The 18,712-nt window shown below is 36.7% G+C and overlaps 1 protein-coding gene across 1 annotated transcript in view; it reads left to right on the forward strand.

Annotated features, from left to right (window-relative positions):
- Positions 1 to 18,712, forward strand: part of STX18 (syntaxin 18) — a 68,802-nt gene that overhangs the window by 29,191 nt on the left and 20,899 nt on the right. Inside the window, exon 2 of the mRNA XM_059817752.1 lies at positions 5,615 to 5,682. Within this exon, the coding sequence (XP_059673735.1) occupies positions 5,615 to 5,682 (68 nt within the window). The remainder of the gene's footprint in view (positions 1 to 5,614; positions 5,683 to 18,712) is intronic.

The raw sequence follows: 18,712 nt of genomic DNA on the forward strand, positions 1-18,712 counted from the left end.
TTGTATGTATTGCTAAGATACTGAAGAAAGCAGAGTCAGCATCTTTGTTCTAAGTATATGCATCTTTTGAAGGGAGGGAGGGAACGCTTTCCTGTTTCTCCTCTTATTTAAAAATATAGCCTGCTCTAAAATCATAAGAAAAATCTCTAAATAGAAGAACATCTACCATTTCTAGTGAAGGCCCCAAGTATAAAGCAAGCTGTGCATGCCACCTGTGGTAGCAGATGGCAGCCATTCACGGCTTCCTTTTGTGCTGGACCTGCATTATATGCAATATTTGCTTTTCTGTTTTAATAAGAGATGTTTAAATAAAAATCTGTAGTGGCAACAAAACACAAGATGTGCATTAAAGCAGTAGTTTACAATTAAGATAAACTTTTTGAAGTGCAACTGGAACCTGAAGTAACTTAAGAAAAGTTACATTACAGGCTTCAATGTGAATTTATAGAGTATTTTTCACTTGCGTGATGCTGACGCATTTGTTGCCACCCAGTGGATAACTGCTGCTCCTTCACTGTAGAGAATTAATTTTTTTCTTCATGATCAGAACTGCACTTGGGACTTTTTAAATAATACCTGGAGTCTCCAGCTTTGGTACCTAAGTTTAGGAGCTTATAATTTTAAGTTTCTTGAGTTGTAACTAAATATACCTCCTTTCATGGCAGATGTGTCTTTTAGGAAGTTCCCTACTGGTGCTATCCAGCTTCTGCTCTCCCTTGTGCTGGTACAGGTATTTGTGGAGCTGAAATGGAAGAAACCGATTCTTTGTATTTGGTCTTAAGCATTATTAACCCCCATTTCCAGAAGAGTAATTTAAAAAAAAAAAAAAGTCATTTCAGTGTTTTGGTGTATAGTATTGACCCTCAAGAGAGTGCCAGTGGGAATGGGAAGAGAAGAGGGAGAGGCTGGAGTTTCACAAGCAGTCTTCATTGTCAGAAAGAACGTAACCCTCCATATTTTGGTAGTGAATAGAAGCTCAAGAACATGCTGTTAGTATAACGATATAACTGATGTTGGCAATATTGGGAGGAAAGGTATTTTTTCCCATGATTCTCATAAAAATGTCAGTTATATCTGGAAATTCAGTAGTGTTCTTGCCCATAAGATAAGTTTAGTCTTAATGTAGTGCAAGAGTGCTGCAAGTATGAAGAGCATTTCTCAAAGCCCTCCTATCCCTTCAGGGAAAAAAGGAAATAATTTCGTTGTTTCAAGGTTGAAGGAGGGGCTTATTTCTCTGCTCCAGACTTTCAGAGAAGAAAGCTAATTTCCAGAGGCAGAGGATGGGAACCACGACAAGAGACCAATACTCAGATGTTTTCATGCTTTGTCTTCAAATTGCTTTCATCTATCCTTTTGATGGCTGTGTCAACTGGTGGTATAATTGTTTTGAAAACAGGCGTATACAGCAAATAGGAGGTTGCAGTTATGATGGATGGGTAAATGGAGTGGAAAAAATGGATATGCTGAAATGCAAGTGGGATTTTAATTAATCTTTCAAGTAGACCTAGAACAATTTTGAGGAAGTACAAAACATTAGCCCAGAGGCAGTAAAAAGCAGGGGGGGAAGAGAGACTGACTGGCCAAGAAAACTGTTGCAGAGGGAAGACTTTGTAGAGATAGTCAGGTTTGGCAAAATTCCCAATGAGTTAACTAATGGTATTAAAACCCCTCAAAGTTAAAATATTCTTTAGCTATGTAAATAAAAAGAGAATTAGCAAAAAAGTGGATTTGTCATGCAGCTGGGGTATAGATTAAGAACAGTTTATGCATGGTCTCCAGACTAAATTAATAAGGAAAAAGCCATGGACCAGCAGGGTTAAAAGCAAGATATGTACTGGGAACCAGAGCACAGAATTGGAAATTTGTATAAAATCTCAGAACTTTAATGCAGTCAAATTGTGGTTATCAGAAAATCTCTGGGTTGAGTTTAGACACAGTGGATTTGAGAAATCCCACGTTCTGAAGGCAGTTATTTTTAATGAAAATACATTGAATTGAAGATGGTACCATTTGATAAGAGGGAAGCCAATTTAATGCCCGTAATTAAGTCAGCAGAGGGAAACTGATAATGGCATCAGCAGGGCCTGACCCAGAAGTGGTCCAGGATTCAGAAAAGATTTTAAGGGGAAGAAGATAAATAGAAAACAAGATGTAACGCAGTATAATTTGCTATCTTACTAAAAATAGGATGTGCCCAACCAACTAGATGCTTTAAATAAATCTGCTTTTCCTTCATTAAGATGACTTGGTGTCTGATGGTAAAGTGTCTGATAAAGTGCTAATAGGATGTCCAGAAGAGATTAGCAGAGAAAATACTAACTGAATAAGATGAATAAGCAGTGCTTCTGTGTTGAAAGAAGTGTTGGGCTGAAGAGAGGCTAATAGTGGAATTACTTTTTGCATTCCCTAAAATAAGAACAGTACTAAACAAGATAAGTTTTAAAATCAGTCCCAGAGTAAGATGGATCAGTAAAATTTACTGATGAGGGAAGGCTGAGAGGGAGGAGAGGGAGGAACATGATACATTACAGCAAGTGCTGAATGACTCTGAGGTCTGGAGTTGTGGGGAGAAGAAAGATATTCAGCAGTAGAATATGTATTTAGAGACCAAAACAAAGAATAAGCTCAAAACTAATCAGTGAAAATGGTGGAAGAAAAGGTATTTCCGGCTGAGTTACAGAGTAACTAACACCAGTGAATACCCTTCTAATCATCTGCATTGGATGGATACACACTGGAGAAAATGAAAAGGAAAGTTACAGGTTAGGCAACTTCAGAACTATCTTTTGAGAAGAAACTGAAAGCTTGTGGTCATTTGTCTGGGGCTACAGAAGTTAGATGGAGATAGGATTATTGATGGTAAACTCAAGCACACATGCAGGGAAGCAGAGCTTTTAAGAGAAAGGACTGTTTTGAAACAAGAACAGATGGATAGAAGTTGGTAATCAGTAAACCTGGAAATTTGACAGTTCTTTCTCATAATAAGAGCAGTAGGATTCTAATAAAGCCATTCAGTTGGAATAGGGAGAGGCTTTATTACCTTCAGGCCAGAGCTTGATAACTTTGTAAAGAGTGTGTGGTGTGCCTCTGATAACCCCAGAATAATTGCAGGTTGATGACACTGGAGATATCTTCAAGATTTATATTTCTATAATTGGGGATACTTTGTGTCTGCAGAAAATTAAGCATTGTACCAAAAAAAAAAAATTTTTTTAAAAATAAAATTCACATTCTCTGTTATGCCAGTGACACCTCCTTTTTCATAAAAATTGTTTAATTTCGCTGATACGGTAATGACAAATTGAGTTCAAAATTATGCCAGTAGTACACAGTAAGAAAAGGCAAAAGAGAAATAGCAGCAGTGCAAGATCACAGAAGATGCTGTTAGAATTTGAGGGAAAGTAGAACAAGAAGTCTCACTTCTGATGCAAATCTTGGGAACTAAGAGCTTGATGCAACTATGGGCATAATGGTGTCATTCTAAATTCATGAAAATAGCTTTACAAATGAAGGAAAGGCAAAGTGGGGTCAGTGCAATTCAAACACATGATGACAATTTTAGCCTAAATAGAATGCTCTTTGTGACTAGATGAATTAATTACTGTAAGACAGTGTTCTTGCTTGTCATTCTGATTCTTTCTGCTTGTTAATCACTCCTAAATTGTAGCTATTGCAATAATACTAAGATTTATTACTTAAAAAGTTTTGCTAATCTCTTTTCTAGTTTAGTGTTTGTTCACATATTAATGTAAATGTTTTGAAATGTGTTTCTTATTTTACATTTCTACTCTTTGTCCTCTGTAATACTTTCTTTCTGCCTATTAAGTATCATTGTTCTACTGAAACACTGTATGACTGTTTTAAATGTTTTGCTTTCATAGTCAAGCTTAATTTACCTATTCAGCCAATTTCATGACATACCAAGTCTGAGCTGAGAAGGAGATTAGTATACAAAAAAATAAGTTCCAGTGGCAATGAGAAGGAACGTCTGTAGAATGGTTTAGCTTATTCTTTGTGCCTCATTGATCTTGTAGTGATTTCAGTATTTCCCTTCTTATTGCTTATGACGGTCCTAACACACTTCAGGAAACTTCAGGTCTACTGGAGGTACTAACAGAACTCAGTTTGCTATGAATGGGATGAAATTTCCCATCCTGTTAATCACATGGAAAACTTCAAACATGAAAACTGGGAAAATTCTTATCCAATATAATGAATTATAGTAAACATGAAACAGAGCAAATAATAATAGGGAAATGCATGTGTATTTATTTGCACAAGGAAACACTTTTTAGTTGTACGAATCACTGCAGTCTTACTAAGTATATTTTTTTCCCCTCGCACTTTTTTCAAAGAGCTGCTGATCTTCTGAAAAAAATAATTGGGGGAATTAATCTTGTATTTATCCAAACTATTCTGTGTTCTTTCTCTGTGGGTTTTTTTTGTTTGTTTTATTACAAGGAACATTTGCATGAAAATAGAATTTTAAGACTTGAACAGCTTCTGATGCTTTTTTCCCAGATACATGGAGTAAACCGCATTTATTGTACTTGTAAACTAAAACAACTATTGTTCTGTAAAATTTCTTGCATGCTTTTTTGCACTGCATTATTAACAAATATTTGAGAATATGTTTTAGAAAGGTTTCCCCTGCCTCCCACTCGAAAATAAATATATACCACTTATGTATATAATTGTTCCCCCACCTCCTCCTCACCGCCGCACACACCACCCCCCCCATCATGTCTCCTTCAAGACCTACCAAGGAAGTCATATTGGTAGTCATCTCATTTCTGTGGCCAATTAAACTCGATTTCTGTAGTTCCTCCATTCTCTAAGATAAGCAGCATCTTATGCTACACCAAATCTTTTAAATCAGACTAAAGTTTGCAAAAGTTCTTTCAGATTTTTAGGAGTTTTTGCATCTTTTCAGAGGATCTTTGTAAAGACTTTTAATAAAGAAAATCAAGTGGTTTTATAGCAAAATGTATCCACAGTGAAGTGGAAATCCATAAGTAGAAATTTGATAGGGTTGTATGCTCTGGCAAAACTTATTAATGATTGTCAGATGATGTTTGGGCGCAAGCTGGTCACTCTATTATGACAAAAATAGAAAGGAGCAGAACAGTGCGTTGCTCTACAAGTTTGAATAACTGAACTTGTATATTTATGTCATGTCTCATCAGTAAAATGTTTAAAACTTTCTTCTAAAATGAATTTATTTTCCAAAACGTACATTAGGTTCTGGATTGCCAGTTTAGATAATGTTTTGTGTTATTATTAAAATGATTAATATTTTTAATGTTTAATATTGTAGTTATGTTTAGTGTTCAGTAGTGTTACGGTTTAGTTTATGCTTTTTGGATAGAAGACATGTATTTTTACTACTTTTCTCTCTTAAGTTGTACTTTCGTACCACAGATCTTTTTTAGAGGATTTTTATGTATTGGCTGCCTATGAAATGTGAAAATTCTACTATAAAAGAGTAAATTTTATGATGCAGTTTAATTACAGAATAAATAATTTTACAAATTCATGTTTGGAGTGTGGAATAATGAACTTAAAAGCAATCAGTTCTCTGACTGAAGCTTAACTATGATTTCTATTAATTTAGATTTCTCATATTGGAAAGCTGAAAGATTTTCTTCTGCAGCACAGAAAGGATTACATTAATGCTTACAGGTAAGTCTCCAATGTGTTTAAATAGATTTATTTATTTTCAAATTTATAAAGTGAACTGCTTAAAAATCTATAGGCATGACTAAAAACAAAACATAGATTTCTTATTAATTGGCTTACTGTAATCTCCTTAAGATGAAGAATAATGCTGTCACAAGAAGAAAATCGTCCTAAATAAAATGAGACTCAGAATTTGAAGACCATTTCTGGCTCTAAGAGTGAGTTCTGAAACAAAACAACCTCGTAGTCCAAGTCCAACACCTTTTAAGGATCTGCAGAGTAAGTTTCTGAAGTGGTTCCTGAGACAGCAGAACACTAGATTCAATGATCCAGGTTTTCCCTTTCACTCTGTGACACTAAACCTACCTGTTATCACTAAGTATACAGTCAGTAGCATCAGCAGGTCCTGGAGGAGAATGATGTGAATTCCAGATGAAGGACACCATTGAGGACATGGTGTCAGGGAACAGCAGCACAGGATTTGCTTTTCTGTGACAAAAGCTGTAGGTTTCAGTTCTGGTAGTTATTATTGTGTGGATTGATTCTCTTCAGCCATTAGGAAACATTCGAAACTGCTATATTTGCCTTCCTGCTGATAGCTTTAGTAGTAGGATTTTTAGAAGATTAAAACACAAGTTTACAGGTTGGTGTTAATAAGAAGAAAAAAAAAAAGAGTATCTTGTGATATGCAGATTTAACATTCTTAATGAATTACTAAGTCAAGTTATCCTAAGATCTAAATGTTACTGCAACTTGTATTTTGGTGAACTGAGTACAAATAATCATACCATGTGATAAATGGGAAACTTGCTTTTTAATTAAACTCATGTTATGTGCAAACTTAGTAGTCATATTATAGGTTGCACAATATTTCATTCCAGAAGTAGAAAATACTTCATAGATTTCTCCACTTAACTAACTTTGCTGTTGTAAATAAAGTTTAACAGTTCTAGCTGAACTAATCACTAGTTTATTGTATTTCATATTGTAGAAGTGGGTTTGTGACACACTTATGACTGCTATAAATATTTATTTGAAAAAAGTAGATATCCTCTGCATGTCTTCATAGTGCAGACCCCACAAAATCTAACTAAGCATTCCTTTCCTTCCTTCTCAGTCTATAGGTATGTCTAAGATAAAAAATGAGCAGTGCAACATAACATACAGTGAATGCTGTCTTTCGGGGAAATACATTTGTGTGGGGAAAAATGTTCACCGAAACTACCTGGCCTTTATCACACTGTCATTTAAAGCGGCTTGATCTGCCACCTTGGTTATGCATAGGGAAAGAGGTGTTCTCCAGGGTTCTGGGACACCATTTTATTCTGAGATTTGCGGTTCAAAAGAAAAACTTTTAGAATTCCAATCAGATGTAAAATTGGAAGAATGTACAGTGTGTGCAATACAGAATGCATCCCAACTGGGATGCACTGTTTATAAAGAAGCCAATTAAATTCTACCAGGTGAAATTTCCACTTTAAAGAGAATATCAGCAAGTTGATCTTGAGGTGACAAAGGTGGATCATTGTGGCAATGCCCTCCTTGGGGGAGGGGGGGGAAAAAATCACTTAACTTAAATGTCTTTTTTTTTCACAGTCATGAGAAGCACACAACCCACTTGGTTGGGGTTGTTTTTCTCTGTGTGTGGGGTGTATATCCAAATGAAACAGTGTAGGTAAGCTTTCCCTTTTAAAGGATTTTCTGAAACATCACAATTTCTTATGTTGTATTTCTTCAGTCCCTCAACATAACTGCAGTATTGCATGGGGTGAGTCAGCCCTGTCTGCATTCTGACTCTGCCACAACCCTGACTAAAGCTGAGCTGTTGCTGCAATCAAGGTAGAGGAAAATGCAGTCTAAAGTCATCTTGGGTTGAAGACACTGAGTCCCAAGTCAATTTAATAACTTTCTCCAAAAGGTTTCACAGGTACCAAATCCAGACAGATATCCATCCCCTAGGAGAAGACAGTAAGAACAGATGAGCCATCTGCTATTCCTTAGACTCGGTCCATACTGGAGGAACAGTCTTTCTGAGAAACAACTTCTAGGCCTGAAAGGGTCTGTCACAGTACTAGCAATACTATACAATTAGTGGTATCAAAATGTGTCCCTAAGTTAGTTGCAGAAGATTTCTGGCACCTTTTTTGTCTCCCTGATGTTTTAAAAGCAGTATTTTGTTGTTTCAAAAATGAAACAAAAAATTTTAAGATTTTGGCATGTTTTATAAGCCTGTGGCCATGAGAACTATTCATAGTCAGTGCTAGTGAAAATGAAGCTCGGGGATGTGGGTGTCAATTCTGTCTGCAAAGTGTATGAGGAAATGCTCTTCCAAGCAGGAAGCAGACGTAGTGTACAGCTACGTGTTAAGACTGCTTTACAATTCCCTTTGGAATAGGTCATGAGCAACACTAGGGGGAGCTACCAATTTAATACTAAAATAACTATTTTTACTGTGTGAAAATTTCATGTGAATGCATAAGCTGAGAAACTGCAATAAGAGCAAACAGTCAGTAGCAGTTAAATTTTGACTACTATTTGTATTTTATCAACAGTAGTGTGCATAAAATTGAAGTGATAACAGGAGTAAAAATTTGTCCAAGCTATTTTGGTTTCTGAAAGTTTTTTAATATTCTTTCTGTAAACTCTCTTTTAACCAGTTATCATGGTAATTCTCAGTGATTTTCTCCCACACACACACCTCAGGTATTAACTAAGGAGAGGGGAAAAAAGGAAGTAATTTCCTCCAGGTCTCATCTGTGATTGTAGTTGATCCTGTCCTTAATGGTCAAACTTTAAAATAGATAGTACTGTCAAATTCCACACTACGTTGCTTATGCCATTCTATTTTGTGGATGCAAAAAGGATCATAGCATCCATGCTGTCAGTATCACAGTCTTAGCAAATGCCTCAGTCATTCAAGACTGCAGTTTTAGTAACTTTTCAATGATCACAGAATCACTAAGGTTGGAAAAGACCTGTAAGATCATCAAGTCCAACCATCAACCCAACACCACCATGCCCACTAAACTATGTCCTGCAATGCCACGTCCACATGTTCCTTGAACACCTCCAGAGATGGTGACTCCACCACTTCCCTGGGCAGCCTGTTCCAGTGTTTGACCACTCTCTCAGTAAAGACATTTTTCCTAATATCCAGTCTAAACCTCCCCTGGCGCAACTTGAGGCCATTTCCTCTTGTCCTGCACAACTTGAGGCCATTTCCTCTTGTCCTCTTGTACTTAAGCTATGGGGAAAATGTTTAAACAGCTTAAATCCCACCACAGCATTTTAGTATTATGTAGGAGGTTTAATTTTGTTAATGAAATTTGACTGCTCTGTATTTTGTCAATCTTGCTATTTGTTTTTCAACTATAGCATGGTGTGTTGGTGAAATTTGGCTTTTGAGTTACTAAGTTAAATTATTGTATGCCTTGTAAAACTTCTTCATAATGTGTTACATCCAGGTCCTTGATTGCTTCTTTGACCTTACTTTTGCAGACTATAAATTCTTTGTTAATAGAGTTTTTATTTTTGGCATACATAAAATATCCTGGTACAGAGAGGATGTCTTTAATTCATTTTTAGAGGAAGATTTTTAGCAATGTGAAAGACAACTGGAAGAAGGGTTAATTGAAACTAAGGCCCTGACCCATTTTATCAAACTTTAAATATTTAACTGAAATACCTAAATTGAGTCCAAAAACCTCAAGAATTAGTAATTGCTTATTCACCTTCTTTCTTCTTTATTTGACTGTTGGTTATAAAATATGTGAATGGCAAAACAATGAAACTAGTGATGCAGTGATGGTCTAAGCTTACTGACTTACAAGCAATTGCCCTTTTGTCCTCTCCTGTTTATCAGGATTCATTTGCTTTCTCTTACACCTTGGTTTTCAGCTTTCTGTGATAAGGATTTTTTTCTGTTTTGTTGTCTTGCCTGTTTTATCCTATCTACTGTGATTCTCTCATCTCCATAGAACTTCTGAGAGCTTTAGGGGTAGCAGAGATACGTGGTATCGTCTTCCACTGACAGTATGAGTTACAATGGAAAGAAACTTGAAACCAGCCTGTTAGAAAACTCTGATTTACAGAGGGGCACATATAAAAGCTCCTCCTTCAAACTTCTCTCCAAATGTATGGTTATTTCTTGTCATTTGGCTTAAAAATTGGGGGTTGTATTCATGTTAAAATCTGTGGCAATAATAGTGAGAACTTGGGCTTTTTCTACAACACGTATTTTAAGGAAAAATAGTAAATCATGAAAACGCTGAATGAGTAGCAAAGACTATGAGTGACTCATGTTATTATTGGTTACACCTACTAAGGGAAGGACCAGCACCTATACATACCATTGCTTTTATTTGGCATTAGAGCCTTGTCTTAAAGCAAAATAACTTAAATAATTGTAATTATTTTCTTGCTGGCTTCATATAAACATTTCAAACCTAACGAAGCCCTTTGGGTATCATACTCGTGATCAGTGAACACATTCAGTGGCAGGGTATTTTGTAAGAAACATGTAGCTAAATCATGGGACATTGCATCATCACTGTTCCTGCTAATAGTAGCTGTCTCTGAGCTGTCACTTGTGATGTTAACTACAGTCTCTCTCCAAGAATCTTTGGAAAGAAGTGAAACTCAACGATCAAGAAATGCTTTAGGACATCTCAGAGTATTTGAAAATTAATTAGTCTCTATTGGAAAATGCTCTGACAATACTTAAACACAGCAATGGTAAACAGTATTTGGCTATTTGTTCATGTCTGGTTTATGGTTTATCTCAAGGACTTACTCACCAGCTTTTTCAAGTAGGCTTATTAAGCTTCAGAGTGGTATTTAGAAAGCACATACGGGGTGTAGTCCTTGAGGCAATGTATAGGAAAAATAACCAAGGACTTTTCCTTAAAACAGAACTGATTAACTTGGTTTTTTTTTAAGTTTACTTGATAATCACAAAAGTAATTTTCAATTGATGAATAAATATGGTAAACACCAGACATCTATATATTAGAAAATTATCCCTGCTAAACTGTTATCTTTAAGGACTTTCTCAAAAATGTTGCATTTGGCTAATGCCTATCTTTGTGAGTTAGTGATGAAAAGTACCTTAAATAAAAAAAAAAAAGCCTCTTCTTGACTCTATAAAGTCTGAAAATCAGATTCTTAGTCTTCTCTCCTAAGTGATATGCTGATGAGACTTCATTGACTTTAGTGGAGTAATTTCTCATTTATGTTGCCATAACAGAAAAATTAATAGTACCTTTCCTTTTTTCAGTTCTGTAGAGAATTAGCTGTAAGGGTAGGTGGCTATTTCTTTTGTCTCCCTTTGATCATAAACTGTTTCCAGCAGAACAAGTTGATCACTGTTCCTGGAAAGGAGAAGGCAGGGACTCTTTGTTCTTGAAGGTGTTAACAAGATGTGCATGCTTTTTTATTTTTGCTTATTAAGCAGACTGTGATCATTCCTTTCAGATGAGGTTTGTACTTACCTTCCCATTTTTAGTGTATGACTGCTATATGTTCTATATATTCTTCCTCAGTCCCTTTGCTATAATGCATTCCTACATTCTTCCTACACTGTGCTGTGTGAGATCCTATCTTGAGTCTTTGGTAAACTGTCTCATGTTTTATCTGAACAACTCGTGCCTTTGCTTTTCATCATCAACTCCTTCATGTTTTTGATCACTGAACCACCAAGACAGTTTGTACATTTGTGTTAAATATAGTTCGAGGAACTAGCTGTAGTGCCTTAACACTTGGGAATTTGAAATGGTCCTCTTGGGATTCCTCCACAGCCTCCAGTTTCTTTGAAGGTTCTTTCAAGGTTTAGACAGTTTAAAGACCAGTAGTTATTCCTACTGTTTTAATCGGACATTGGAAAAGAATTGAGAGAATTTTAGATTTTGACCACAGAACACCTCATACTTAAAAGGAAAATCTTTGAGAGAAGAGCTTTCCATCTGCGATTATTAGACACCTAATTTATTGTCTTTTGCAACTGCAGAGATACTTATGTAGTTCATCAGTGTAGCGTAGATTGGTTCTGAGTAGAAATGATGCTTTTTCCATGGGGAAGGCTGGATGGGTGGCTTCTGTTGTGTCTTCATTACATGCTTCTGTGGTCCTTCCATACAGTTAAGTGTTTTAACATTTAATATGTTTTTTATTGTAAATAATATACCTTGAAAAAATTCCTAGCAAATTATCTTTCTGTCTTAAAAAATAATGTTGGTGCCCAGTAATTATGCCTCTTGCCCTAGCATTTCTCTACCTAGTAAATCTGGGGGGGAAGCGATAAATCAGTTACATGTTTGCCACCTAATAGAAAATCATTGAGTCATAGAATCATTTAGGTTGGAAAAGACCTTTAAGATCATCGAGTCCAACTGTAAACCTAGCACTGCCAAGTCCACCACTAAACCCTGTCCCTAAGCGCCTCATCCACATGTCTTTTAAATACCTCCAGGGATGGTCACTCAACTACCTCCCTGGGCAGCCTGTTCCAATGTCTGACAACCTTTTCAGTGAAGAAATTTTTCCTCATATCCAGCCTAAACCTCCCCTGGCGCAACTTGAGGCCATTTCCTCTTGTCCTATCACTTGTCACTTCGGAGAAGAGACCAGCACCCACCTTTCAGGTAGTTGTAGAGAGCGGTAAGGTCTCCCCTCAGCCTCCTCTTCTGCAGACTGAACAACCCCAGTTCCCTCAGCTGCTCCTCGTAAGACTTGGACTCCAGACCCCTCACCAGCTTCATCACCCTTCTCTGGACACGCTCCAGCACCTCAATGTCCTTCTTGTAGTGAGGGGCTCAAAACTGAACACAGTGTTCAAGGTGCGGCCTCACCAGTGCCGAGTACAGGGGACAATTGCTTCCCTAGTCCTGCTGGCCCTATGAATGCTTACCCTATGTTTTGTGGGGAGTGTTCCCTTGGCTTAATCAATAAAAGAAGTAGCAATTAAAGGACTCTAAAAATAGTGTCTTACTGACTCCTGTACAATGCCAGACTGCTCTCTTGTCTTGACTTAATCGCATTTTTACAAGAAGCAAGGGTTTATTTGTTATACCAAGATAGTAAAACGTGTAGATGATCTGTAAAGACTATTCTTCATGGAGGAGTATATAGTATTTTCCTGTTTCCAGGGAATTATTTTCAAATTATTTCTCTTCTTTTTTGATTGTACTAAGTTCATATATCACATTTTAGAAATAGTAATTCTTTGTATCAGAATTCTGGAATTTCTCAGCAATATTTTACGAAACTGAAAATGCTAATTCAGGTATGCTTGTACTGCCTGGTCTAGTAGCTGAAGCTTCCCCACAGACTTAAAAATGTTTGAAATATGTTATTGTGAAATGTTTTGTCATTTGAGTAGGCAAGTTTTTACCTTGGATTTATGTCAGACAGCATTTGGATGGAAAACCACAGTAAATTAAAATGCACAAAATGTGATGTTTAAATTTAGTAGTTAAATAAGAAATAAAATAATTTAAAACATACTAGATGCCCAAAGTGAAGAAGTTTTAAAAATGCTGTATTTACAACTAAGCTTATACATATATGTGCATATACATGTGCACTTAGGTGTGTGGGAGGGCGCATTTATGTATATATTTGTAAGGCAGTATCTGCAGGCAGTAAATTGGGCATATCTCTGCTAAAACAGTACATATCAGTATTTTAGAACTGGTTCATTTCAGCTTATTACTTCTCTCTCTTTTGTAATACATTGTTGGAGGAAATTCAAGTTTTTCTGCTTGATTTGGTCTCTTTATTGAATCAGTAAGCAGAAAATATTTTATGCACCAGCAGAAAGAGTTACTAATTCCAAAAGCTGGTGTAATGCCTCCATCAGCTCTGGTTCCTCATGGTTTGCCAGAAAAACAGGATCATAGAAATGATAGGCTGGAAGGAGCGTGGCTGACACATTCAAAAAGGGAATGACTAGGTCATTCTACCACTGTGTTTTACTTGCTTTTAAATATTTCTTTCAGTGGAGATTCCATATCCTCCCTCTGCTTTTTCCTGTTTCTTTATTCATACTACTAGATTTTTTTTTTTTCACACTAACTTGTTTTGATTTCTTCTCAGTCTCTTCTAGAACGAACAATTTACAGTATATTTGGGTTTTCATGCATGTTCTCTTCAACCTTTGATTGTACTTTTTCCTCTCCTTTGGACACTGTCCCAGTTGGTGTTGCAGTGAGATGCTGAAATGAAACAAAACTTCAGCTGAGGCCTTGCCCAAAGCTAAGGATAGCAGAAAGATTACCTTTCATTTGTAATGGATTATATTGCATTTATGCATCCCATTGTAAAGATGACTTTGTATGCAACAACATGTTGTTATGTTTGGTATATGATCCCAGATGACTTTCTGAAGAACTGTTCCCTAATCAGTTGTTCCCCATTCTCCGTGGGTTCAGATAACAAAGAGCCTCTGACCACTCCTTATTCAAATTATTCATGTCATTTCTCCAAGTTGGTTGTATTGTTTTGAAATCAAGTCTTATTCTCTTGATATGGCTTTAATTCACTTAGCTTTATGCCTCTGCAAATTTAGTGAGTGTATACTCCATTCTACTGTCTGAGTTGTTAACGATGGTATTAAATAGCATCAGATTTGGAACAAACCCCTGTGGAGCACAACTCAGTGTGTCCTTCTGTTGTGGTATATAACTACTCCAAGTTCAGCTTTTCAGTTTCACATCCATATGATGCTTGTTTCTTCTAACTCATTTATTCACTGATAGCTAATGACAATGTCATGTGAGATGGTGTTGTGGTTTAACCCCAGCCAGCAACTAAGCACCACACAGCTGCTCACTCGCTCCCTCCCAGTGGGATGGGGGAGAGAAGCAGAAGAGTAAAAGTGAGAAAACTCATGGGTTGAGATAAAGACAGTTTAATAAGTAAAGCAAAAGCTGTGCACACATGCAAAGCAAAACAAGGAATTCATTCACTACTTCCCATTGGCAGGCAGGTGTTCAGCCATCTCCAGGAAAGTAGGGCTCCATCATGCATACAGTTACTTGGGAAGACAAATGCCATTGCTCTGACCGTCCCCCCACTTTCTCCTCCTTCCCTCAGCTTTATATTGCTGAGCATAACATCATATGTTATGGAATATCCCTTTGGTCAGTTAGGGTCAGGTGTCCCAGCTGTGTCCCAACTTCTTGTGCACCCCCAGCCTACTCACTGGTGGGGCAGTGTGAGGAGCAGAAAAGGCCTTGACTCTGTGTAAGCACTGCTCAGCAATAACAAAAACATCTCTGTATTATCAACAGTGGTTTCCAGCACAAATCCAAAACAGCCCCATACTAGCTACTATGAAGAAAATTAACTCTATCCCAGCCAAAACCAGCACATATGGTAACAAAAGCCATGCTAAAGAGAAGATATATAGCAATGATTGCTTTTCATCCATCCATAAGACCTGTTACTGCATCCCAGAAGTAAATTATACTGCGTATGACTTACTCTTCATACATCTTGGCTACTCATTATCTTTTTTTTGCTTTCCTAAGTGCTTAAAAATTGTTTGATTATTTGTTCTTACATTTTCCTAGGCTGAGTGGTCTATAAGTCCTCTGCTTTTTTTTTTTTCTTAACCCTATTTTTTACAGATAGTTGCTGCACTTCATCTTTTCATTGACCTAGCACTCATTTATTCTTCCCTAGTTCTTGGCAGTGAGGATTCATCCTTTCATTTGATGCGTTTCCTATTTTAGGTGTTTCTGTTAGTAATATTTGCAGAGTAATGTCTTGTTATCATTAGCATCCCTTGCCAGTCATGTCTCATCCTGCACTTGACCCTTCTCTGATTGTGTCCTTACATGCTGCGTTCCTTTAGCCTTGTCAGCAGCAATCAGATGTAATTTGCACTTTGTGTATTCTGCTTTTTGTGTTTAAGCTCAATGAAGAGCTCATGAAGTAGCCAAGTTGATCTTTTACTGCATTGCCTATTCTTCCCTTTCATCAAGGGCAGAATTGCAGATTATCACAATGTCATTTCTATACGAAAACTACTAGTTCACCTGAATTCTTTTCTGTTCCTTTTTTAGGTTTCCCTTTTCTGTGCAATTTAACCTACTAAATTTTCTAGACTACTGAAGTCTGCCTACTTGATGGCCACTGTCTTTATCTTATTCTTCACCCACCTTCTTAAAAATCACAAATAATGCAAGTTGCCTTCCAGCCCAAGCTTCTCATGAAGCTTTCTCCTATTGATTAGGATAAAAATTGAGAAGAATTTCTTTTTCCTCCTTTCTCCCTTCATCTGCATGCATTAGCCAGTGTGTGTCTTGGTTAGATCTTCTGATAGCTTCTGAAAAACCTGGCTCATTTGACCTTTCTTGATTTAGTGATGTATCAGCCCATTGCTATGATACTGCCACTGCACTTCTGAGAAAATATTTGTATCTCTGACATACAGGACACAGCTGGATTTTTTTTTTTTGTGCGGTTGGGGTTTTTTTGTGTGGTTTTGTTTTTCCTTGGCCTGTTCTTTTTAAATGAATGGTTCTTTTCATGGTAAGGCTAGAGGATAGCAATTAGATGGATTTTCAGTATAATCTCCATGTGTGGATTTACTGGGGCGTGCAGTGGGGATTTCAGTACCCTGTTAATACTGGTGGATGCCATATGTGTTTTGACATAGTGGGGTGTGATTGTATGACTCCATTCTTGCCTTCCCAAGGAAGTTGGGTTTCAGGTATCCTTGCCTCCGAGTGGCTTGACCAGCTCTTGTTCAAAAGTGCTGGTACCAGACACTATGTAAGCTGTAAGCAGTTATAAAAGGAAAAGTATTCTATTTCTTTTTTACTGGATTAAGTTGCAATTTGCTACCTCTGAAACTGTGAAACCCCTATTTAAGAATTTGACCTATCATATTTTTGCATTAGCAACTATGAAAAGTAACTGAACAACTTGTTTAGCAATGCTAGAACTGTTAAAATTATCCTCAGTGTATCACTATATTACTACTAGTTACACTGTTAGTAAAAAATAAAGTGTGGCTGAGGCAGTTATTTTCATATATATTCCTAAGTGTGATTTAAAAGAAAATTATGGTTTGCATTTTGTAATCTTTATTTTACCCTGTAATATTAAAAAGTTCATTGAAAGCATAGAACTCTGCAAATACCACAAAGCTGGGAAGCATACAAAAATCTAGACATGAAGACAAGAAATTTATACTCTGGTCAGTAGCAGACCAGCCAGAACTTATTATTGTAAGCTGAAATAGAAGAGTGGAGGGTTTTTTGCTTCATCATGCGGCTGTCATGAAGCTGTTACTCCATCCTCATTTTCCATCTGAACCTGTGTGCCCTAACATGCTCAAGTAACTCTAGGCGTGGATCGCTGAATGATGTTATGCATTATCCTATACCAGATCCTATACCCTTCTGTCTGGGCCTCTGTGGAGATGGATGCAAGAATGGGTTTTCTGGCTTTACACATGCTAAGAAGAACTTGCTTATGCCACAGACTAGTAGTAAAGAGCCCCATGTGTGTAAGCTGGGCAAAGGGAGTGGGGTAGAGATCTGTCCTAATATATTTAACAATACAAGTTATCTTGTATTGCATATTTAACTATCAACATGTCATTTTTAATCAGGCTGTGGAAAGCCCTTCCATCAGATGTCTGTAAAATCAGACTATTTCAAATCTTTCATCATTCAGAAGCTGCTTTCTCAGAGAGTGCAAATTAGAGTTACAGCTTAGAAGACCACTGATTACAGTTGCAATAGGGATTCTGCCACAAATTTATGAAACCCATCTGTGCTGACCAAAGGAGAGCGATTCAGCTAGTAAAATATAAATGGAAACACTAGATATGCCTGCTTTTCTGTAAGTTTTCTGTAAATTGTAATAAGTAATTTTATAACATTCAGAATAGTTTTAATGAGAGAGGAAAAAATCCTGATGTTTATATGTCAAATACATGACAGTGTTGGAAACAAACAAGTAAAATACAGAATATTACTTCTAATTAGTTTGCCTTACTGTTTGCTGGCTAATCTGTGTGCTAGCTGGGCAGTAAGCAGAAACTAATTTCCAAGCTAGATGAACCATGTGCTCTTTTTTTCATGTGCAATCAGTCACATGGGATGGGAGTGAAGATATTTTGGTATAATACTTGGGGACATAAGAGTATGCTTAAAACTTTGTGGAGGAGATCTGGGAGGCCCATGCTGACAGTACATGGAAGGTGCAGGAAGGAGCTGGTGGTTTTGTATATGATGAGGGATGATGAGATGGGGTGATGTGAATTAGTTGTAGGCATTGCCGTGGCAGGGATTGCAGCAGACGCAGGGAAGGTCTGGCATTATTGCAGTGATGTAAGAGATGTTGAAGGGTATCAGTCTAGCTTTGCAAATTGAAGATCCCTTCTTTTTACTTGTATTACTGCATTAATACAGTTGCATTATACATACCTTGAACAAGAGGGGAATTTTTCACAAATAAATAAAAATCTAAATTAAAATGAGGATATGAGTTAAGGTTTTCTTTCCTGCTTTTAAAGACAAATTTAATAGGCTGTGATGACTGTATCATCAGGAAACCCAAGATGAACATAAGATAACCTACTGTAGCAAAGTTTTATTATCCTGTCATCTATGGCTGTGGAAACACTGTTAAATGCCTTCATACAGTGTGATTTTTTTTTATTTTTTTTTTCCTGGTTGTTATCTACAGTGTATTAATATTTTACTGGCAGGCCTCCATTTTTATTAATTTTGTAACAAAAAGATATAGTAATCTTATTAGAAGATATTAATATATAATCTAAAACAGAAATAAACAATGGGAACAGGTTTTAATAAGTCTTTTAATTGACTTGGTATTAAAAATGTGCGTTATTTTCTGATATTCTTCTTTACTATGGTTTGAATTCACAGATATCATGGTATAGCTTCTTTTAAAATGAAGCTCAGTATTTAGGATAATGAAAACATTCATTTAAGTAAAATAAGTTCCAATTTTTTCATAGTTCTTTCAACATTTGAGCTATTCCTTTATCCTACTT

This window comes from Gavia stellata, chromosome 5 (genome assembly GCF_030936135.1).
Source record: "Gavia stellata isolate bGavSte3 chromosome 5, bGavSte3.hap2, whole genome shotgun sequence".
Taxonomy (NCBI): Eukaryota; Metazoa; Chordata; class Aves; order Gaviiformes; family Gaviidae; genus Gavia; species Gavia stellata.